The sequence below is a fragment of the Calypte anna genome, chromosome Z (genome assembly GCF_003957555.1).
Source record: "Calypte anna isolate BGI_N300 chromosome Z, bCalAnn1_v1.p, whole genome shotgun sequence".
NCBI classification, from domain to species: Eukaryota; Metazoa; Chordata; class Aves; order Apodiformes; family Trochilidae; genus Calypte; species Calypte anna.
The window spans coordinates 33,069,397-33,093,656 of NC_044274.1; the positions used below are offsets into that span (position 1 = coordinate 33,069,397).

A 24,260-nucleotide genomic window follows, 5' to 3' on the forward strand; every position below is an offset into this window, starting at 1 on the left:
AATGGGTTGGGTTTATGTCCTGTCACTGAAAACTCAATGCTACACTGTTCAGAAGTTACAAAATACCACATTAGAAACACTTCCTTGAAAGATGTGACTATGTAAAGTCTACTTACTGAGGTAAGTAGTTTGTGTTAGTGAGATCTTGTGGTTTAGAGTTCTTTGAATGTGATTACACACACATTGAAAATTATTTACAGCACAGTTATGAATAAAGTTAAATTCAGCTCATTAAAAATATGGAGTAATTGACAGCAGTCAATTGTTGGCTAAACAGAACAAGACTGCCAGAAACTTTGCAGTAAAGTACAAACAGAAGAGTACAACCTAATTCTGTCCCCTTATTGCGTGTATTGAGAAATAAAAAAGTGTGAAGGACTGAAGTCCCCATGCCTGAAATCTGAATAAGGGAAAGGATTAATCTCTTGTAGACTAAAATTGGAATAAATCACTTTGATTACAAAAGGAAACCTGCTTCCATTACTGTACAAACAAATAAAGAGAAGTTTGTTATCTGTGATAAGGCAAAAAATTGCGCTGTTTTTTATTATTAAACGCTGGTTATACTGCAATTTCATCACTGTTTGTTACTTCCATTTACTCAGTAATATGAAAAACACTGAGACCAACAGAATCAAGACTCATCTACTGCACCACCAGCAGGTACGGAAAGCTCATCAATCTCTGTTCACAAGCTCTAATTGCAGAGAGGAGAATAACCAGCTCTGTTTACCTGACCTTTATTTTTATTTCTGTGTAAATTAATAGAAGAGATTTGAAGCAATTATAATCATGTAACTAAACTAGACTGATAGAAGCACAAAATAGAGTCTTTCCTAATGCTACAGACACAGTAATACCCTGCTGTCTTCGGGAACAAAGGAATAGGGACAGATGATGAAGGTCACCGAGCATTCCTCTGGGCAGGAAGATTAAAAGTTTCCCTAAAGTTTCTGCCCTTGCTTGGTAAAAGACTTCATCCAAGAAGAAACATGGAACTAATCAGAATTAAAAAAAAAAATAAAGATGATAAAAGAATGGCAATCATATTTGCATTACTTTTAGTTGAAGATATTGCTGTATTTCAAAAGAATTCACTAATCATCAAAAAACAATAAGCAGATCTGATAGTCAAATACATTTTTAAAAGACAAGCAAGGATTGCTTGAAGTACTTTAAGAAAACATATGCTAATTAACATGTAGATTAACAGTAAGATACAATTATACAGTTCAATACATTTCCTCACTCCTACAGCCAAGTGGAACTTTAGAACTAAGGACTCAGAGAACCAGCCTCTTTCAGGTCTTGGCAATCCTCATAAAGAAGAAAAAAGGGGAAGGAAGTCTTCAGTTATTTTAAGAAGCTCAGTCCACAGCAGTCTGTGTTTACTAACAGACAAGGGAAAACTCACTTTCTCATAAAAGTAAACCCTCACAAGTTCATCAAATAAAGTAACCCATTTACTAAAGGCTAGAAAAAAGAGTGAAACAGACCAGGAGTTACTTTTTCTTACATTGTAGATACAAGACATATGTTGATCTCTTGAATGATGTTGAACTCCCTTACAATTCTGATTCTATCTTCTGATTTTGTATTTCCATCAAGTCTTCGGTAATCCAACCCAGATGCCATACAGTATTGTTCCAGCACATCTAGCAACTGGATGGAAAAATCAGAAAAAAGCTTACATGTTTACTGTTGTATTTTTGATAAAACATAACCACAGAGGCCATGACTTTCAAATACACTTTAATTATACCAAGCACTGAAAGTCAGAGTAAAACTTCTCAAGTCAGTATCAACATCCTTGACAGTTTTTACTTGTGATTCTACAGCACACAGGGTGACTAACGTTGGACTGCTGTGGTGTGACTCAATCCTCCAGCCCTGGCTGCCTATTCTACCTCCAACTGATGCTGAGTCAGTACAAACCAACAAGCAGGAAAGCAAACTAAACTGTGTCCTACAATCTTAGCTACAATGACCTGAAGGATGGCAGATGAGCAACAGAATCAAAACAGATAAACAGGCTGGTATGCACCGCCAGAGTTCAAAGGGACCGCAGGATCAAGGAGTCAGTCTGGGCTTGAACACTGTGAAGAACAGCCTGAAACACATGAGTATTGTGCTACTACATACAAATACTAAATTTGTAGTCTGCTTCAAAGCTACAAAATTATTAAATACTACCATTACTTTTTAATGCTATTGGTTTGAACATTTGAGTAAAGAAAATCATAATACAGTTTGCACTATTCAGGAAACACACTATTACCTAACAAGAAAATCAAAGATCAAGCCACTTAGAAGTGAAGCGTGCATACACCTCTTCCTCAAATTAATCACTGTTTCAGTTCAAACCAACTTATGTAACAAGTTTCAAGATTGATGTTTCATCACTAGTGATGGTTAAAAGCAAGTAGAACAGAAGAAATTTAACTCCTTCCAGTGCTAACACAAAGGTAGCATAGTACTTCAGTTGAATTTTGCTATTACACTTCTCCAATACAAAATATAAAAGCTGAACTCAATATGAGCTATGAAAACCTGAAGTAATACAATTTTTAAAAAGTCTAAGGCAGCAGAAGTATTACATTTGGTTTGCCATTACCATTTTTATCATAACCTAGGTTTCAGTGTAATTCTGCAGTATGGCACATTGTCCTTATCACTATTTCTCACAGCACAGCTGTCAACAACATCTCCGTTCTTCCTTTCACTTCACTGCTTTAAGCTTCAAAATGTACTGCTGTAACTAATTGATAAACATCATGTGGAGCTCACCTTTGTGGAAAAGGAGAAAAGAAGAACTTTATCCCTGTTTTTTTCAAAGTGATTTAAAAGCTGCTGAAGGACCTGTAAATGAACCACAAAACAGAAATAAAGAGATTTTATCTACAAGTAATCTCACACACTTACTTGTGTTACCAGCCTTTAAATGGGCTGCACTGTACTTAATTGTTTGAAAAGCCAGAGGCCTAACAAAAAACATTACTAACATAATAAATGTGCTGAAGGTCATGGAGACACCAGACTTATGTGTATTTAATTGAACTACATGGAAATCCTGCTATAAAAAGCAAACATACTACCAAGGGGTAAATTCAGAAGCTGAATGCATAGACTGTAACAAAACATTACTTATCATCTATATCAGTTGAGCTTGTGAATTTTCGCATTTAGCAAATGCAGACAATTCCCCTGAAAACATGAATGTCTGCTTCAGGTTGCTGTTCAGAACTCCTGTGAACTCATCCTCTTAAAATAATCACTGAAATGTACGCCCCTCCCTGCTCCCACTCTCCTCTGTTGCTTTGTTTACAGTAGGATCCAGCTTCCCAGACTCTGCACAGACCTAGAAATGCCAATAACCCACCCACACACAGTGTTCTTCTGCTGGGGAAGCAAATAATCCAGAGCCTTGTGTATAATAGCGATACTGTTATTTTCAAAAGAAGCATGTCCACATCTGGCAGTCGCAGCTCCAGAGGACCACGCAAAAGCAATACGCAAAGGGGAGAGAGGAATTTTTTGTACCATGTCTGTAGCTTTCTCCCAGTGAGCAACAGATATTTAAAAGCTGTATTTATTCAGTGATAAATACATAAACTGTCAATCAACACTAATTTCACTAAAAGCCTAACAAATCTTTGACATGACAACCAAATAGCTAAGAATGTTTATATTAAATTTACAGATTTGGGTATTATCTTAAGCAGTAATTCTACTGCACTTTATAAGCCCTTTTGTATGCATTGGTAAGCCAGTTACAAGTTAAAACAAAACAAAACAAAACAAAAAAACCCTAATGAACAAGGTATCCTTTGCCTGGCTGCATTGTACAAGAACATATAAACCAGGATTTAGTTTACTAGGAAAAACCAAATCAGGTAATTTAACAAGAGCTAAATGACTTATTTTTCCATTTTATTTAGCCACATTATAAAACAGTAAGACGCATTTAAAATAGAAAAAAGATGGCTACTGTATTATTATACTTCTTATTAAAGTACACGTCAAATAATTTCCTATAGAACACACAAACAAATCCATCAAGTCTGTTTAAATAAAATGGATTAATGTCATGCCCACTGGAACTTCAGATATTCTGCAGTAAAGAACAGCTCTTCTACTTTACAGGGAAAAGTAATTGATGGTTTTGCACCAAAAGATCAATAAATGATACACTTGAACACCAGAGCATTATCCTGAAAGTTGTTAGTCTGAAAAAGAAACACTTGATCATTCTCAAGCAAAAGTAACACTCCCCTTTAAAGAGCCCACATAGATTTAAATGCGTATCTCATTATTATACATTGCAAGTTGTCTGACTGCAATAAAATTTTAACTCTCACATCTAACACCTGGCTTGTATACAGATGTCAAGCTAGCCTGTAATGTTTTTACGTCTTCAAAACTATGTCTACCTAGGTTAAGATGATGCCTAATAGTGGAAATTACTATTATTTGCAAGGTGCTCTGATAGACTTCCATTTTTGTACTGAACTAATGATAATATTCCAAAGTAGATAAATCAGTCCAATACAGTTATTCCTAAGAGCTTTTTATTAAAAAACAACAGTATTCCAAAACTCCACAAATGAATGTGTGTGGGAATATTGCTTCTGTAATTAAAAAAAAAAAAAATATTTTGAGAGGCCAGAAGTCACTTCAAAAGGTATAGAGTCTCTTAGACCCATAATTTTAGCAAATCTGTATAAATAATCATAACATCATCACGGTTGGAAAGGACCTTCAAAATCATTGTGTCCAACTGTCAGTCCGACACCACTTTAACCACTAAATCATCACCAGACCTACGCATTTTTTAATACCTTCAGGGATGGCAACTCTACCACCTCCCTGGGCGACCTGTTCTAATGCTTCACCACTCCTTCAGTGAAGAAAGTTTTCCTAGCATCTAAATCCAACCTCCCCAATCAAAAAACCATTTCAAATTAAATATCTAGGCATGAAATTCACCTGGCAATAGAAAGTGTAAGGAAAGCCCTCTGATCTTATGTTCTGCAGTACAATTGAAAACGAAGGGATAATACCACAAAAATAGCTGAAGTTCAGAACTGTTCACTGTGTTATTACCCACCTCTCACAATAACAGTGATGTATTAGCTGTAGGTATACCACCAACACTCATACATGAACATCTGGATTATAGGGACTGTTTTTTGTTCCAGGCTCTCATTATAATATCTTGCATTTAGTATGGCAAACCTGATATGGCTCATTGTAAATGCTGCAGCTTGCAAAGCATTTAGAGATGACTGCAGCCACAGCTGAAGGTAAGGCAGCAAAATGCCACATCCTCACTCTTCTGTTCAGTTTTACTGGTGGCAGTAGGCAATGTTTCCCTATATGTTTTATCTCTGCATTTTGAAAGAACAAGATATTTTAGCAAATACTTGTAACATTTTCAACCTCTCAGAACCCCTCAGTTACAATGGCTAAGCTAACAAATTTCTTCAACAATTCCTAGCCTTTCCCATGCCCTGAATAAATTAAAATAATTGCCACAAACTTTTCCTCTGAAAATATAATCTAGAAAAGAATAAGACCCAAAATTTCTGCATAGCCTGTACTAAATTTAAAATACTAAATAATACATATTCAATGTATCCTACCAGTTGGAAGTTAAAGGTATTTCAATTAGTTTCTAGAATTTACTTACAGAACTGAGTGGGACAACACTATTTTATTATAATGTCTCATTCAACAAACATCTTAAAAATATACTAAGTTACTTTCAAGCTCTAGTATCTGATGATTCTCCTCTGATTACTTTCTGACAAGATGAGGTCCATACTAAATGGAATACTTTCTGAATGAATTTTGTCTCCAGAATATAAAACTCACAATCATCCCAACAGCTTGTTTTAAAATAGAATAAGAAAGAAGAGTTAGACAAACTTCTTTTTGCAAGAGAAATGCAATCAGAAGCAGGAAAAACAAAACAAAAAACCAACAAAACCCAAAACCAAACACTAACAAAAAAATCCACATTACCAGACATGTAGGAAACAGTTTTTGGCATCATAGTTATAGAATCATAGAATAGTTTGGGTTCTAAGGGTCCTTAAGGATCATCCAGTTCCAACCCACCTGCCATGGGCAGTGACATCTCCCATTAGACCAGGTTGTTCAAAGCCCATGCAGCCTGGCCTTGAAGACTTCAAGGGGAGGTGTCATCTGCAGCTGGATCCAAAGACCTTATTTTCAGTGATGACTACTTGGACCATTATGTAAAACTCCGAATTCCAAGCACAGATATATCAGCAGAGTTCAGAATATTCTGTTTATACTAGGATATATTTGTGAACTTCACAAAGTCAAATTCCCCTTCAAAGAGAAAGCTGAACAATTTCCTTCCAAGTAGGCAATGCTTTCAATAATTTATATTGATCCTATTCAGTTTGCAATGGACTGAAAGAAACATTATGGATTTCTAAAATAAAGTATCAAATATACAAAATAAGTAAGGTATTTTATACCTTATATACCTTCAAGGCATTTGAAAATACTTGCATTCTGTAATTTATAAAGTAATAAAGAAACCAAACAAAGAGAATCCCCCATAATGATACCAGATTACCGTTTCTTATGCTGGAGGAAAAAAAGTTTGGTATTGTTTTGTACCTTTGCCTAATACTAATGGAGTGTGCCAGCCTATTTGGTTGCTTCTTTCCCACAGCACTGATGACCTATATGACCTTTTTCTGAACTTTTTCAAGGTCTAACACACACTATTTAAGAAGATAGACTGAAGCTACCCACAATGAGCACAATGATGCGCATAAATCATTAAGTTTATGAAGATTTTGTTGTGCTTTTCCTTCCACAAACATTTTTGTTTGCCACTGAGCTGACAGTCTCATAGAACCATTTGCAATACTATGACCCCAATCCCTATGACAGCAAGGTTCATTTTCATGAGTATCATTTAATATGTGAAGCTAACAACTTCAGATATCTTAGAATCACCAATCATTCTTACCCAGGCTTTGCCCAAAGTAAACCTTGTCCAAGACAGGAGATCTCTGCTGTGGTACTACCATCATAAACAAAACTATTAAAAAACCACAGCCATTAAGTGTGTATTTCTTAATATCCATTTGCAGATCTATTGCTGATACCCCTCCTCTAGGGAACAGGTTTACCTTCATTTTTCCACTGTACTTTGGATCAGAGATCGTTTCAAAGGCCGCATTTTCACTTAATTGCGCAAAATCTGGAAAACGAGAAAATACCTGGCTGCACACCCGTTTGATAAGTGTTTCCTAGAAGAAAACCAGAAAGTATGAATAGAAGTTAAAACTGGGATAACATCATTGGGATACCAATAAGCCATACAAGGAGCTGAACAGGTTAAAACAAGTAATTTATTTAAGTAACTCAGGCAGAAAGAGTTAATGTGGTTTTGTTCAGTTCACTACTGAATTGCTGGATACAACATGTCCCGTATGTTTTGGTTTAATTTTGTAAAAGAAAGAAGACTCTAATTTGAAATGATGGATTCCTATTAAAGGAGTATGCGATGCCCAAAGTCTCTTCTCTTGGACTACAAGACTGCAATAGAACTGGCCAAACTGTAAATCTAAAGAACTCTGTTGACTTGAGGTTTCCATTACCCAAGAATTGCGAACCAGCATTTCTCTTGACCCTCTGGCATAATAAAGCAATACAGAAATTACATACTGTCCCACCAACATGACAATAAACAATATGAGAAATGCATTTAAACTGTTCAAAAGCCAGATTAATGCACCACTGCTAGAATGTATGTAGCTCTAAACTCAAAAATGACCACATGCTTTAAGTCTCCATTTCCAGAGCAGCAGAAAACAACTTACCTCTCACCTAAGAATGAGACAAGCGATGGACTTCAACACTAAAGATACTACAAAATATCCATTTCTTCACCAGATTTGAGACATTAATGATTATGTATGACATAAAAGTCAGTCTCAAAATATTCATTTATGTATTGGTTTTTGGTGGCTAAAGTCTGAAATTTTATTACAAACAAAAACTGTAAGAACAATATTAAAAAAATAACAACACTGAAAATATTTGGTAATTTATGTCACATAACAGTAACATTTAATAAAAAATAAAATGCTTAGTAGAACAACCTTGCCAAGATTATCTAAGATTTTCTCTTGTGGCTTCTGAGAGGAAGTGGTAACATCTGTAAATCTCTTTGCTCATTTTTGATCTTAAGGGTCAAATACAAATATTACTAAAACCGATGCCATTTATGTGCCTTGTAGGTTGCTTGCCACAGTAACATAATAAACTGATTCTGTTCTCTCTGTGGGCATTTTCTAATAAAACATGTTTCAATATTTTAAGAAGCCCAGCTCTGAATACAAAATACTAAGAAAAACTACTATCTGATTGGATTTTATTTATTTGCACAATGATAATTCTTCTTACTAAAAACTTGCCACAAATGGAACAGAAATGGCATTAAAAATTACTAAAAATTAATCTTCCCCCTAATATTTTCCAGTGTCACTGTAACAATGTTTCAGATACGTGACTTCTCTACTAAATAAGGGCTGTATTTTTAATTAATTAATGGAAAAATAGTTTTTGCAAAATATTTTCAGTTGGCTAAGACTTAAAAAGGAGACCAGCAGCAATTTTCTTTCAGTGGTTTTCATTCCATTTTCCACAAGTATTTTTTAGATACTTCTGAAACTAACTTGCTGCTTGCTAGTGTTGTTCGTCCGCAGCAGTGCAGCGTGATTTGCAATCTTCTGTAGGATTGTCAGGTAACTGAAGCGCAGTGACTGAACTGTTTCACCGTGAGCATTTACCTACCAAAAAAAACCCAAACAAACCACAAAATAAATAAAACAAACACTCTTGAAGAAAAAAATAATCTAAAATAAATGCTATTTTTACAAGATTTAGTGCATTAACAATTCTAAGCAGTACTATAATTGATCCCGATGAGATGCATAGTGTATTTCTAACAAAAATGCAGCAAAGTTTTTTTCCTCAGCTTTGAGGTCTTATTGATAGAGAAGATCTTCTCACAAACAGAAGAACACCACAGCTATGTTCACAGCTTGCTAAACATTTCAGATAGCGTGAAATCTATGAAAATTACTATTATAATAAAGAATTCCTTGGCAGATAAGGACAGTAACTTCACAACTGATTTAAACATAAATCAAACCAGAGCTGTTTGAATGACTTCTTACTCTACAACTGCTATCTTCACTTTTCTCTAAAGCAGTAGTATATGAAGTTTTGTAAACATTAAGTAAAATAATTCAAATAGTTTCAGGCACTCTGCAATGCAGAAGCAGCAACAGCATCAGCTTTTTTCCTTGTTATGACTGCTGGCTGTTTTGACCAATATTCATTTTCCTCTCCTTGCATGGCTAATTCTGGAATACAGTATCTACAGGCCTACCTAATGACCTTTATGAATTAAGTTCAGCAGCATTTCCTTTCTGTACAAAACACCACAAGAATCAGAAGCCTGCATATAACACTAGTACCCATGGGATATTAAACAGACCGATAGAGGGATTGTTACTAAAAAATGATACAGAAGACTGAATAAGCTACATAATTTGGGAGAAAAAAAACCCCAAACAACCCACTATTTAAGAATCAAAACTGGACAGAGAGAAATTAGGGGAAAGCAAGTATGAGACATGAATTTTAAGAAGACATTCTTACCTTGAGTCTATGTTGAGTGATACAGACAAAATAAAGCTACATTAATCAAATGTTACTGAAGTTCAGAGACACAGAAGAAATCTATGAGCTGTTACTCATGCACAAAGTTCTGCTTGTGCTCTATGCCTACTGTCAGTTCTGCCTTCTTTGAGGAAAAGCACACACCTAGATGCACAGAAGGGTAATCCAACTGCAGTTAAAACACAATAAAATCCCAGACAACCTACTAGGTCCAGGACACCTCTAAGCTAATACCTAGCTTTTGCACTGACCACCTGAGTCACATACTGAAGATCCCAGTCTAGTATTCTTGCCAGTATCAACTGCTTCACACGTGCAATTATTAATACAACAAACCCAAAATTTATTGCATAAATGACAACTGGACATGCAAAGCAGCTTTGCCATATTCCCAAAACGCCTAATCCCATCAAGCTTGTGATGCACCAACCCATGTTTCTATTCAGGACTTCCCAAACGGATGTCTTACAACTGCATAGCTATTTCAATCAGCTCTTCATGAGCTGCTTGTCTCTTGATAAAACTAATTTACTACCCAAATCAGAAATACTGGGTTAAAAAATCCAAACTGTGCACGTTCTTACTTTGTAACAGCAGTTCTTTCTTTTACGGCCGCTGTTGCAGCTACAGGACTCTCCTGCTCGTAACACTAAGCTTACATCCTCTGTCTCCAGCACTGCCTGGTAAACTGCTTTCTGGAATTCAGTCAGGGAACAGTATACCATCTGCCAAAGAGAGAGAACCACAAAAACACAATTATGTGCAGCATACAACAAGAAGTAAAGAGCACTGCACCACAAAACCATAAAAACTAGAAAATTACGTAGAAAACAATAATATCAGTGTCAGCATCAATCTGTGACAACCTGCTGCTAGGTTTCTACAAACCTTTCAGTATGGCTTTTGTGGATGGATAGGAGGAGGAAATATTCTGCATTTTTTTTTCTTGATTTTAATAAAGAATTCCCTTCTCCTTTGCCTGTTGCTTGATTCACCCTTTCTTTCCTCCTTTCAGGCACTAGCTGTTACAGGGCACAACCACATGCAGGACAAACAGAATAATCAATGAGGAGGCAAGGATCTACAGAGTGCTGTGGCCAAAACTCTTATCCCTCTTCTTAGAGACCATGGGTGGCATGTCCATGACATCTTTAGTCTTAAGCAGCAGGAGACAGAAATCCCAGGATCAGTCCTTAACCTAGGCCACCCACACAGCAGCAGCACCATACTGAGCTATGATAATACAGCAGTAACTTGAACATATACTCACACTAACAAGAGAATGAAAAGAATAAAACCTGCTTGATTTAGAAAAGCAACAGACTGATGTTTGTATTAATCTTTCCTTCAGAAGACAATTTAGATTACATTATTATATACTGAGGAAAAAGAGTAAGTACCAAATTTTTAAAACAATATTAGCTGCAAACTAATGGGTTTGCATACTGAAAAGTACAAATATACCTAATAAGAAATTATTGGAATTCTTATTTACAGTTACAAGTATCACTACTTTATATAATGTTTACAATACCATTAGCTGAACGGAATTAGAGAACTATCAACAATCAGCTTTAAGCCTGGAGGCTCTTTTTCATTTAGTGATCAAACGTAGAGATGAAAATTAAAAGCACACCATTCTACTTCCAAAGTGTGAAGCTTCAAATTCAGAAGTCCTACACAGAATTCCAAGAGATTTACATACACTGCAATGAGTTTGCACAGAAAAAAATACAAAAGTGCACATAAAATAGTGCGTAAATCACTAGTCAGTCTAGCTGAACATTTTCATGCTTGATTAACTCCATTTCAACATGCAATCATAGTAATTATGTGAACAAAGCACACTACTGCATGTGAATTTTTTCCAGGCTTGGGATTCTTAAATTCTGAAGTCCAAAAGAAAACCATAAACTACTAAAAGGATGATGAAAGTGAAAAAAACCACAATAAAAACAAAAGAAGATATATATTCATTAGCATTGCATTTGAAATGTGCAGACACTCTTACTCTGTCTTCCTTTTTTGGCAGCTGATCACTGATAAGCGCTTTGGTACGTCTCAGAAACCAGCCAGACATTTTTCTTGCTAGCTTCAGCATGGCCTTACGACCCGTTGCTAGCTCTCTTTTAGTTGCAGTGTGCCTCTGGCCATGCTCCACTGGATCAGAAAATTTCTTCTTGAAATGTAGTCTGCTACCCAAAAGTCCTGGTACAGCCCTATTAAAGAACAAAAAGGCAGAGGCTGTGTGAAGGAGTAACAGAATTTTCTTTACTCCAAGGCAGTCTATCCTTTTCCATTAACTAAAAGCATACCATAAATTGTGTCTGGCTAACAGCAAGAGATCTTAAATTATTGACCACTGTAGAAATTAACAAAACTTGTGGATATAAATAGAAACATATACTACCTCCAGACATGCCTTTTCTTCAGTTACTTTGATCCTCAAATGTTAGGAGTCCCCTCAGGAAAGAGTTGCCAACTCTAGAGAAACTAAAGCTCAGCAGAGCAACATGTATTTAGAACCTCTAAACTATAAGGCTGCTACTGTTCAGGAAACTAAGCTGGAAGCTAGGCAGTCATGTTTTTGATTATTGTTTTTCTTAAAATCAGGTTGTGCAGATTTTGAAATTTACTAGGCAAAATCTTAATAAACCCAATAGGAAATTTGGTAATCCTTGGCAATACTACATATTGGAACCATGTATTAATACCAAAATAGAACGCAACACTTAGCTTACTATTAAAGTATTCTTTCCCTGGTATTTCAATTCAATGTACATTTCCTTATATTTGATGCATGTTTACTTTGTTCCTTATCTGTAAAGCATCCCCGCTAAGTCTTCTATGTTTATGTTTATATTTCTATTTCTATCTATATGATTATTTTCACCCCTTCATCTCCATTAAAAGTTATCCTGGACAAGACTTGTTACTTTCAAATAGCTGCCCTTGTGCATTTTGAAAACAGCAAAATTTTACTTTCAGCTTCCAAGAAAGTCACAATGACAAGCACATACTGGACAGAGCAAAAGCACAACATAGTTCAAAAGTGTAATGAATCTCAGTCTATTGTGTGTAGGAGAGAAAAATAAGAAAGTAACATCCTTAAAAAAGAAAAGTAAACATAAGTGAAAAAAAGAAAATTTTAACTGCTTCCCAGATTCCACAGAAGTCAAATATGAGTACCTCCCATCTTACTACGTAACTGCAAAATAAGTACTGCAGACATATCCACCAGGAGCTGCTTCCACCACATCTATGGAAAAAAGTGTTTACATTCCCACAAACAGAGGGTTTTTGGGAGGACTACTGTATATTATAATTTTTTTGACACATGTCCCCCAAAACATCTAGTCCTATCCCCGTTCCACTGCCTGGTTAATACATGAGGCATTTAAATAATAAAACAAAAAATAAGATGTATTATTTACCAGTCCATAACACACCAAAGTTCCTTCATATTGTTCTGAAGAATGGTCCCAGTAAGGCCTATGCGAATGCTGCATTTTAACGACTTCATAGTTTGAGTTATTTGAGCCTTTGGATTCTTGATTCTGTGCGCTTCATCTACTATCACAGCAGACCATTCTATACTAGAGATAAACAAGAAATATAGTATTAACTGGAATTATTTCTCCTGCCAGCCCACATACATGTACAAATTAAACTGAGCCTCACACTCACCTGCAATTAGTGTAAGACACTCTAACTTTTTTGTTTTCCTGGTTAACATAGTATTATACTACCTGGTATCTTTATATTCTGTTTAGTAAATTTAGTTGCCATAGTTGAGTACATTGGCTAAACTATATAGCCAAATAAATGAACTACAGCTAACTGTATTAAATACTTTCTGTGAATCCTTCAAACTCTGTAGCAATCAATCCAGCACATCCCACCAGCACTTATTCCACTCATAAGTAAGACTTAAAAAAATTAGATAAATCTCTGAAGGTAAACTATTGAAACATGCTTAAGGGTAGATGTGCTTGATTTTTCCAACAAAACCTATCAGTGTAGCTAGAACTAGACTGGAAGCATTTCAATCTGTATGGCCTCTGACATGACAGCATCACTCAACTTCTTTAGTTTCTCTATGATCCCAACATGGCAGAACAGTTTCAGTATTTTGTGATTTTGTAACTAGGAGGAACACATCTACAGACAGGGACTGAAAGGTATCTTGCAGCCAGTTCAAGCATTAAACTAGGAGGTAGTATGACCTCTATGTATACTGTGATACTAATTAAATCACCATGTCTCCAGGAAGCGATATAATTTGAGATTACTTAATATATATGAATTAATATTTCAGAACAAAATCATATCCACTTTGCTGACATCTCAAGCAGCAAAAAGATGAAAGATCTGTTTAGAATGAAACCTTTCTCCTGAGCAGACTGCATTTAGTTCACGAAACTGAAGGCTGACTTTGTGGCATTTTTGATGCCACCTAAACACATTCACTCATATCCAAGTTCCCTATATTCCCAAAAATCTGTTAAAAAATTGCAGTTTCTGAAAGGAACCTAGCAGATGATCATCTGCTAGCTCCCTCAACTTGACCTGGCATTATGAAGATTTAAATGCATAACTGAGCCTACACATTCTCATTAGTGATTATAAATTAAGACCAGTTTTTGAGGCCAGTACATCTACAAGGGCACACAGTGATGGAACAAGGGCCAATAGTTTCAAAATTAGAGTAAATTTAGATTGGATATTAGGAAGAAATTCTTGGCTGTGATGGTGGTGAGATACTGGCAGTTTGGCAAAGGAAGCAGTGGATTCTCCCTCTCTGGAAGTGTTCAGGGCCAGGCAGCATGGGACTCTGAGCAACCTGGTCTAGTGGGAGGAGTCTCTGCCCACAGCAGTGGGCTTGGAACTAGATGATCTTTGAGGTCACTTACAACTCAAGCCATTCTTTGATTCTACCTAAGCGAGACACACAGCTTCTTCCAAGCGTCAATATCATAGGCCCATCCAGTTACAGGCTCTGCAAAAGCAGTTTGGTAAATCTGTATGCTTAAGTAACATAGTTGCAAACAGGCAGTCACTGACCTATTTCCTGACCGCTGTTCACTCAGTGACAGAGAAAGACAACAAGAACTAGGGCAATGGTAACATAACTCCATCAGCCTTCTCCTATCTGCACTTCTCTTTCATACCTGAGCACAGTAAGAGCTACAGATCTAATTGTTTTGGTGATGGCCATCAAGAACACCAAGACACTAATGCAGGGGGGGACCTTTCTCAACACCTAAAAGACCAAGATCTGCAGAGCTGCTGAGAAGACCAACTTCTAAGAGTGGGTCGCTGCTATTTGCTGTTCATAAAACTTGTACTCTTATTTCCAAAGATGATGAAAGGAAAGAGGACCACAAACACCAGACAAGAGGAACCCCAGGTACGCCAGAACACAGCCAAAGGAAAGGCAACTCAGTTTGAAAATGCCAACAGCTATAGAGCAAATAAAGTAGGATTTCTAATACAATCTGCTGACGAAAAGACCTTGATCCTAGTAAATCCATGAGGTATTTCAAATTACACACAGGCACAAATACACATCTTCTATCTCAAAGTTTTTAGGACTCAAGAATTTCACCAAGCTGGTGAAAAGTGATACAACATGGAAACTACCTTTTGAAAAAAAATTCCAAAATACTTTTTTCTAAAAATTCCAATTTTTCTTCTCCAAACACTGTACTGAAACAGCAATATCTTCAGCCTGTCTTTTAGCTACCATCAGTTTTCAGGCAGGCAATTCTTGCATCTTTTAGAAAATACTTAATGGATGAGTTAATAACAAAAACTAACTTTTCTCATCTTCAACACAATGAGTCATTGGATTTAAGAGTGACTACATTTCACAGAAATACTAAGTATTTGCAAAAAACAAAGCAAACTTACACAGTTAAAATTGTGTGAAGAAAAATACATTGAGATTATTACCTGTTAAATTCATCCAAATGCAGGCGAAGTATCTCGTACGTTGTAAGGGCAACTTCACATTTCCCTTGCTTGATGCGACTCAAGTCATCATCCTTTTTACTGCCATGTAAGACAGAGACCTTAAAGTACCCCCATGTGTCTAACTCATCTTTCCAGTTGTACAGCACTGAAAGAGGGGCCACGATAAGGAAGGTCTGAAAACAGAGTTGTTGTAGCATTACTGGAAAAACTAGAACATTGCACTTTCTCAATAAGGAAAAGCATAATCTTGAGATTCATTTTACAGCTTTATGGTTAGAATGGTTTAATTTTGTCGTTTCAAATAGGATAGAAGTTAAAATTCCAAAGTAATCAGTTTTCTCAGATTACATAAAAAGTAGGAAAAAAAACCCTCTAATACTTCAAAAGATACCAAAGGAGTGATACTAAGTCATATTATACTCTAACAACTCCAGTAAGACATGAGATATTATGACTTTGCTTTGTTGTAGCATGTGAATTTGTGTACCATGAAATGTTTTACAGATGGTGAGAATAAAAGGATGAAGAGACTAAGCAGCTTACTCTATTTCCTTCATTTTCCAAGCTTAGTCAATGCCTGACTTCAAAACAGAAAGACCTGAAAAGGGCTTAAAAATTTAAGACAGATCATACAACTCATTTAATATCATAGGATATTTAAATCAATGAGGTGGGAAGGGAACTCAGGAAGTTTCTAGTCCAACTTTCTGATCAATGCAGGGACAACTCTCAATTCTAGCATTTAGGGCTTTCCCTACTCAAGAATTGGAGCAGGCTGACCAGGGAAATGGTAGGGGCACCATCCCTGGAGGTATTCAAAAGACAGGTAGACAAAGGGCTACAGTGGATAGGTTAGTGGTTAGGGCTTGCAGGGTGGACAGTTGGACTCTATGACCTTAGAGCTCTTTTCCAACCCCGATGATTCTATGCATTTAAGAACCTCAATGGTGGGGCAGTCCACAACCTCTCTGTGACCTGTTCCATAACTTAGTTGTCCTCAAAGTGATATTCTTCTCTAATTCCCAGAGAATTCCTGCTCTGTTTTGGTTTTCTCTCATGAAATGCTATCCCTTTACCTGTTCTCTGCCTATCTTTCCTGAAAAACCTGTATCCATTATGCAGAGCTAGTGTCATATGAACCATTCTGCTAGTTAAATACTCAAATGTTCCCCATAAAAAAAACGCAACAGAAAACAGAAACTGTATAGGTCCGATGAGTAAAACTAAAACAGACTTCAGTTTTCTCTCATTCACACAGAATTTTTACACGCAGCTTTTTTTGCTACATTTGATTACCTAAGCTATCAGACTTACTTCTGACATGATAGTCATTCAAGAATATATGCAAGGTCACAAAAATATTAGTAATAAATTACCATATTTAATACATTTGCCTTAATTATTTAAATACGTTACTATTTACACATGTACTTTCTGTACTTTGGAAACATAATCACAAAAAAACTAAAGGCTTTTCTATGCACAAAAGTCTCACCTAGATACTTCACTATGTTTTGTGTTAGTGTAGATCAACAGTTATACAGTAACAGCTAGATAACACACTATGACAATCTAGAAAACCAAAAACTTCCCTATTACTATCAGGAAAACCATGAAACTCTAATCTACTCAGGTTTCTGATACTGAAAATGAATACATAAAATCCTTACACAAACAAACAAAAGAAATCGAAGTACTGCCTTTTACCAAAATCCTTCAGCTTTTATTATTAAAGCTGTACCTTCTTGGGGCTATATTTTGGTTCTTTTTTCATAGTCCTCTGTAAAAATTCTGGCATATTGTTTTCAATATCTTCACGTGTTCCCTTTTTGTGCAACACCGCAGCCAAAAATGAAATGACCTTCAAAAAGAGAAAAACTCTCAGCAGTTATACTAAAAAATGCAAACAAAAAGTTAATTAGTTCCACTGAAAATAAATATTTAGGACAAAATCCTGGATGGAATTCAGAAAGGGGGGTTGGGGTGTTTGTTTGGGTTTTTTGTTTGTTTTACATCAATCTGTTTTTAAAATGGAAAACTCCTTCCCTTGTAGCATCCCAAATTCATTATAAGACAATTGCTCCATTTTACTTTTTCAAACTCTGAGAGAAGTCCCTAAAGATATTATGGGAAGATAGATACTATGAATGATCCAGCAAAAACTAGAGAGGAGTCTTGCCTTGCAGTTTTCCTCCATTTTCACAGGGACACCAGAATCTTGGATGACAAAACAGAAGGGATATTTGCTAACTTTACTCCTAACACTACTTACGCAAAAGCACGAAGATATTTGACCTAGAAGCCAAATTTTTACTAATATGTTGTCTTCTGTATGTTCAATTCCTGTTGCTAACTATGTTCTCATCCCTGCCTCATCTTTGATTATGAAAGACATTCTAATACACCACGGAAGGAAAAAATATCACAACAGAGCCTATTCCAAGCTGCTCCCATGGTAATCTAAACCAGGAAGAAGGCACAGAGGTATCCGGCCATAGCATTCAAATCTGTAAAACCCACTTGGTATCTGTGGGGCTAAGCAGCAGCAAGGCTCATACACATGAGAGAAGTGTTTTTCTTTTGAAAATTAACAGGCCCCTATTACTCTGAGCAGCCAGCTACAGATGCTTCCTTTTGCTGCTGCTACACAGCTGCTCATATCAGGGTGAGTAAAGGCAGATGAACAGAAGACAGAGGACACTGACTTCATATGGGGCTGCAGAGTAGGGAAGACACATAGAAGAAAAGAAAAACAACCATTTAAAACATAATATTTCATATAAACTGGGGTAGGAACTGCAAGTTTGCAATTTGTTTGACCTGAATATGTATTTTTTAAATCCTAATTAGAGTAAAGTTCAGCTGAACATAAAATCCCACAGTGTCTTCCAGATCCTCCATTTTTGTAGGAATTAAGCATCACAAATTTTTAATACCAGCAACTCTGCTGAGAAACCTTTGGCTCTTCCAGACAAAGCATGAAGCAACCTACAGGTCTTAACAGGAAACTTTAATATTGTTCCTTAACATGATTTTAGTAAGTTATTCTACCTCAGCGTGGAATGAAAGAGACATATAGTAAGGCCATTTCAGTAAATATCAGATCAAAAGAACAAAGAATATTCATGTGACACAAACAAACAAACAAAAAAAGGCAACACACACAACACTCATCAAACCTTTCTGCAAACTTTACACTGTGATTAAAAGAAATAACTATGAGATGTGACTTTGACAGATTACAGTAAGTCATAAAGGTGACCAGGTCATTATAGAATCAGTTCTGAGACTGCAGGTCTGAGCAGAAACAAACTTCCATAACTACGGACTTCTTAAACAGCCATTGACAAGAAGCATGGCTAAATTTGGGTAAAAGCTAAGATAAACGTATGAAGTTTACTTTTAATACACATCTATTAGCAGATCAGAAGCACTGGATCACAAACCCATGATACAGTTCTAGATGTTCTATCCAGAACAGTTTTGCTAGTTTTGTTTATCCACTCTTCATGTCAAGTTTGCTGCAGAACAATACTTCCTTGCACTGATGGATGGCTGTTGACATTCTCTAAGGAGGGCAACAGACACTACAGTGAGAATTTGTCAATGAAGGAATGGGGTTGCATTTGATATATGGAGAGAGAAAAGGAGGGGAGAAGAAAGACTGACCCCATAAAATTTAAGCTGTTAACTTAAAATCAGACAGGCTGAACAGAATTTTCAAACAGAAAAACACTCTAATTTCACTAAAATAAATAAAACGTTTGGGCCACACCAATTCAAAGCATAGTGGAAAAATACTTCATCCCTTCACCCAACTCCCATGTCTACAAAAGTGATGAAAATAACATGGAACATCTAAGCACTTTTTCCAGAAATGGGAGCATGTGTATTTGCTCCTTGTCATTCCCATTATAGTCAAGCTATTGGTTTCCATGAAAAAAAGGAAAAAGACATTTTAAAAGCTACAATCAGATAAGAGCTGTAAATAGTTCTAGCATATTCCAATACAAATTTCTTTCATGATGCACAAGTAGCAATCCTCAAACATTCAATATATAATTAACACCGATATTTTAACTACCATAACTGCCTCTGCTTACATTAAAATGGGCCACATCCCAGTTTTGTGGCCTGTCAGAAGTGCATCTTAAATACAACAATCACTCAGCTCTAAGTGCTGCCCTGGACAGTCATGTCTTGCTTTATCCAACTCCTTAATATAAACAGAAGGTTAAGCTTCACTAAGGTAGCTTTTCTTAAATACATTCTTTTTTAAAAAGACTTACATCTCACAGAAAAAAGAATGTCATAAAAATCATCCATTATCTCAGTGTAACAAACAAAAATAATACCTGTACTGTCTTTCCAAGGCCCATATCATCTCCAAGAATGCACCCCCTTTTATTAGTATAGTGTCCATACAGAAATTGGGCTCCTTCTCTTTGATAATCACGCAGGTATCTGTTAATTGTATATGGGATAAAATCACCGTTGTCTGATAATTTAAAAGCAACTCCAGGAGCTGGAAGATTTTGGTCTGGAAAATAAGGCTTTTCCAAATCACCATCATGAAATACTGAGCTTTTCCAGGGTCCTCTGCTGGCTTTGACTCTACAAAGTTTAGTTATTAGTATTTTCCTTTCTTCAGAATCCAAGAATGATACAACAGCAAATGATTTTCCATTCTTGTCCTTTTCAACTGAGATTATTGTTCCTTCACGAAGCTTCCCATTTTCAAGACAATGGGCAAGGCATTTGTCCCCAATACGCCAATTATCTATAAAAATACAAACACACACAGTGATAAACTGGTCAAATGTATTAAGTATTTCATTCTGCCACACTAATAAAACACTGGATATAAATTTCACAAAATGCATAACAGCTAATACTAAGATTTTACTGAAGGTACCACTAGAATTAGGATCCTGAAATACTGTTTAGAACCAAAACCTGATTTAGATACTAAATCATAATTTGAAGTGCTACTATTTTATAATTATCTTAAAGTCTATAGGGAAAAAACTCACCTCAAATCCATATTCTGCCACGTTAAGTTTTTCCACAGTGGCTTCACACAAGTAAAGACAAATACACAGGTGCCTGCAGGTTTAGTACCTAGTTAAAATACCTTGTGAATTGGTAATAAAGGTCTTCTGTATTAGATACACTCGTGATCTATGCAAGTCTGATATTGGAGTGTCAGTAAATGGTTTTACAAATATAATTGGAAAACATGACCTTTTCCCTAACAAAGTCTAAAACAGGTAAAAACCCTTAAGTTTGTAAACAACAGAGGTGCATTTTAAGAACACTTAATAGCCTGTATTGTAAATCGAAGTGTCTACCTAATCAATAAGCATATCTCTGCAGTCTGGAACTGTTAAAATCTGTTCCTCCATGTGGTCTCACTATGGCCTTAATAGAGCTTATCAAACATTAACAACAGAGATAACTGAATTGCTTCATTTTCAACTACCTCAGTTTTACATTTCACACACAGTGATAATTTTTAAATGGTGTGTACGCTGCCAACAGGGAAGAGTGGCAGAGTATCAGAGTCCAAATACTCCACATAGAAATTACAAGGAAAACCCAAAATATGTCTATGAGAAAAAAGATAGCCTTCACTCTTCACTGTAAAAAGAGAAAGAACTAGCTAATAGCAGTTCCACATGAAGTTTTCCAAATTCAATTGAGGAAGCATTGGCCTTTTGTATTTGTGGAAACAATTTCCATCCTCTCCCTGCTAAGCCATACCAAAACAGAGAGGAACATCTATTACTCATTTCAGAACTTTCATAATTTCTTATGTATTAGAAGTTCTGCTACTTCTGACAAAGTAATTAGCAGCAGAATCACCTAGGGCTTTTATGGGAAATAGTATGAGAAAAAGTCTTGTACCAGAGCAAGTATTCATACTTTCTAACTATGTTCAGAGGTGGTACACCTCTGTACCAATTATTCTTCATAAGTAAGGAAAAGAAGAAGTTGTGAATGCAAGCAACTCCATTTTCCTCCATTTTTATGGGTAGTGCAAAATGTTTTCTGTTTTCTACACAAGAATGTTTTGTGTCTTCTACACAAGTACCATGAGTGTTTTTTAACTGAGGTTTGACCACTTAAAGAGTGCAATGGAATTTTTATGCTACAGTAAGTGACTTGTAAAAGCAATATTCAAGCACTTCCCTTGTTAAACTAAAAAGATTAACCAGGGCTAAAAGCCCTAAAATGTTTTCTTCCGTGATGTTTTGAGTACACGTACACGTTTTCCCAAGAAACTATTTCAAACGTTTCTGATAAGCAGAACCGATTTAAAGAGTTTTCCCACTGAGCATTTCTAAATCAGACCATCAATACCTCTTGCATTCAAACGCCTCAGCCTGGATGTTAGGCGAGGCCCCGCAGCAGAGGCACAAGGCACTGCTAGCCAGCTCCCACCGTGGATTAACAACCACCTCGGACCTTCTGCAGCTGCTCCTATTTTCCACCTGGGCAAGTGGGAATAAACGACAAGTGTCTGAACATCGCCCCGGAAAGATATACGGAAAGTGCTTACCTGGGGCACCATCACACATTTTAACCTTTGGCCGTGCCAAGCCCAGCTGAGCCCAGGGGCGGAGGCACCTGGGGGACCAGAAGCCAGCCGGGCCCGCCGCTCTGGGGACCTACTGCTAGAGGAGACCGGCACAGCCGGGCCTAGCGCCCGCATTCCCTGGAAGCCACACGCTCCCGGGGCAAGGCACGGCGGGGAAACGCGGTGAGAGGACAGGCGGTGAGGACAGGCGGTGAGCGCCGAGCAGGCACCCGGCAGGCTGCTCACAGCGTGCTGCGGAAGGAAACCGCCGCTTGCCCCGCCATCTCCGCATCAAGAACGGGGGGCCTGGCGCCCCCTCCCCGCCGCATCTGCCCTCCGCCAGGACGACCCCCGCTGCTGCAGGGTGTGGGCAGGAGCCGTGCCCGGGGACACGGGTGTGGGAGCCCCTTCCTCACTCCACTTCCCCCCCGCCACAACCGCGGCCTCGGCGGGCGAGATGGGGGAGGAGACGGGAGAGGTATCGCGAGAAGAGCGGGACGGCGATCACAAAGGAGCGGTAGGGTGGTAGGAGGAGCGAGAAGTATCGCGAGAGCCGGGCGGCAAGGAGCAGGGCGCTGGGGGCTGGCGGCAGAGGAGGGCCTTGAGCAGGGCAGGGAGGGCGCGTGGGGCGTGTCCGTGTGTGGGGAAGGTGTCCCGGGTGGCAGGTGGTCATGGCGCTGGGATCTGGAACGTGTGTGTTCTGCAGGCGGCCGTAGGTGCTGGTGGCGGTGCGAGTTTCTGTGAGGGGTGGCGCAGCAAACAAAGCGAGTGCAGTTTGGGATCGGAACGGCGGAGGTGGAGCGTGGGTGGTGGTTGTCCGCCTGTGGTGCCGAACGGATGCGGCCCTGGATCCATATGTGTCCCTGAATCATCGCTGAAGCTGGAACGGCGACATAGTGACACATACTGCCCGTACCGTAATGGGTTTCCTCCAGCTGTGGCCCTTGTCTGTAGCAAAGTCGGTAGACAAGGGGGGGGAAAAAAGGATCTAAAGTTGTATTCTAAGAAAAGGTGCTGGTAGCAGGGAGAAGAGCTGGTGCAGTGCAAGGTGCAACTGGAACTCTGGCAGGCTGGAGCAGCCTTGCAGCTGGTGTGGAAGGGGTATTGGGGTGAGATGACGGGAGTATGGTAAAATCCAGGCATGCAGCAAGATGGAATAGTTGGGGAAAAGGGGTGAGAGAGGCCCATGTTCTACCTCTGCCCATTGTCAGACAAGTAACTGAATGCAGTAACGCCGTGCAAATTACAGACTCAGTAACAGTCATTTTATTCTTGCTGAAAAAATGCAGCCGCACCAGGAAATATGTCCAGATGGCATTTTATCTCAGTAGCAATTTCTTAAAGTGCTACATGAAGGGCGTGAGTTCCCAGGTCCTTGCTATTACTTTGACAGAGTACTTCAATGTGTATTCAGTCTAGGTAGTTTTCACTTACTAGAGTTAGGAGTGTTAATATCATACAAGATAACATTTTTAAAGGAGCTTTGCTCTATTGATTCAGGAGACATAAATTTGGGATAAATCCATTATTCGTAATTATCTGGTAACTTCTATCATTGTAATGACAAGGGATTAAGCATTAGAGAATAAACATGATCCTCTTGGCTTGTGCAGTTAAATGGCATACAATGAGGATAGATAGTCAGACTAGGTAAAAATTCTTTCTACACTTTAAGGATGTTTTAGGCTGGTGGTAAAATCTCAGTAACTTAGCTGGAAACAGGATTGCACCTGAAAATCCCCTGGAAGTCACGATGTTGGGTCCCCATTGCAGTGAGGTACTTGCTTCCTCTTCCTTTAAGATTACAAGAACTTATTGTATTTTTACTACACTGTGAAAAAAAAGACACCAAAAAACCCAAAACAACCAAAAAATTAGGAAACAAGCTGGTCCTCTGAGATTAGGGCCTGGTCCATAAAGAAAATGTTTCCAGAGACCAGGGAATTACTGTGTTTTGTTATATATC

General features: G+C 37.7%; 1 protein-coding gene across 1 annotated transcript in view; it reads right to left on the reverse strand.

The window, feature by feature from the left end:
• Positions 1 to 22,766, reverse strand: part of ERCC6L2 (ERCC excision repair 6 like 2) — a 49,387-nt gene extending 26,621 nt beyond the window's left edge. Inside the window, exons 1-11 of the mRNA XM_030467764.1 lie at positions 22,277 to 22,766; positions 20,070 to 20,494; positions 17,456 to 17,575; positions 15,694 to 15,887; positions 13,173 to 13,334; positions 11,750 to 11,957; positions 10,323 to 10,463; positions 8,727 to 8,840; positions 7,176 to 7,295; positions 2,788 to 2,859; positions 1,517 to 1,662 (exon numbers count right to left, since the gene is read on the reverse strand). Coding sequence (XP_030323624.1) covers positions 1,517 to 1,662; positions 2,788 to 2,859; positions 7,176 to 7,295; positions 8,727 to 8,840; positions 10,323 to 10,463; positions 11,750 to 11,957; positions 13,173 to 13,334; positions 15,694 to 15,887; positions 17,456 to 17,575; positions 20,070 to 20,494; positions 22,277 to 22,295 — 1,721 coding nt within the window. The 5' untranslated portion in view covers positions 22,296 to 22,766. The remainder of the gene's footprint in view (positions 1 to 1,516; positions 1,663 to 2,787; positions 2,860 to 7,175; positions 7,296 to 8,726; positions 8,841 to 10,322; positions 10,464 to 11,749; positions 11,958 to 13,172; positions 13,335 to 15,693; positions 15,888 to 17,455; positions 17,576 to 20,069; positions 20,495 to 22,276) is intronic.
• Between the last annotated feature and the right edge of the window lie 1,494 nt (positions 22,767 to 24,260).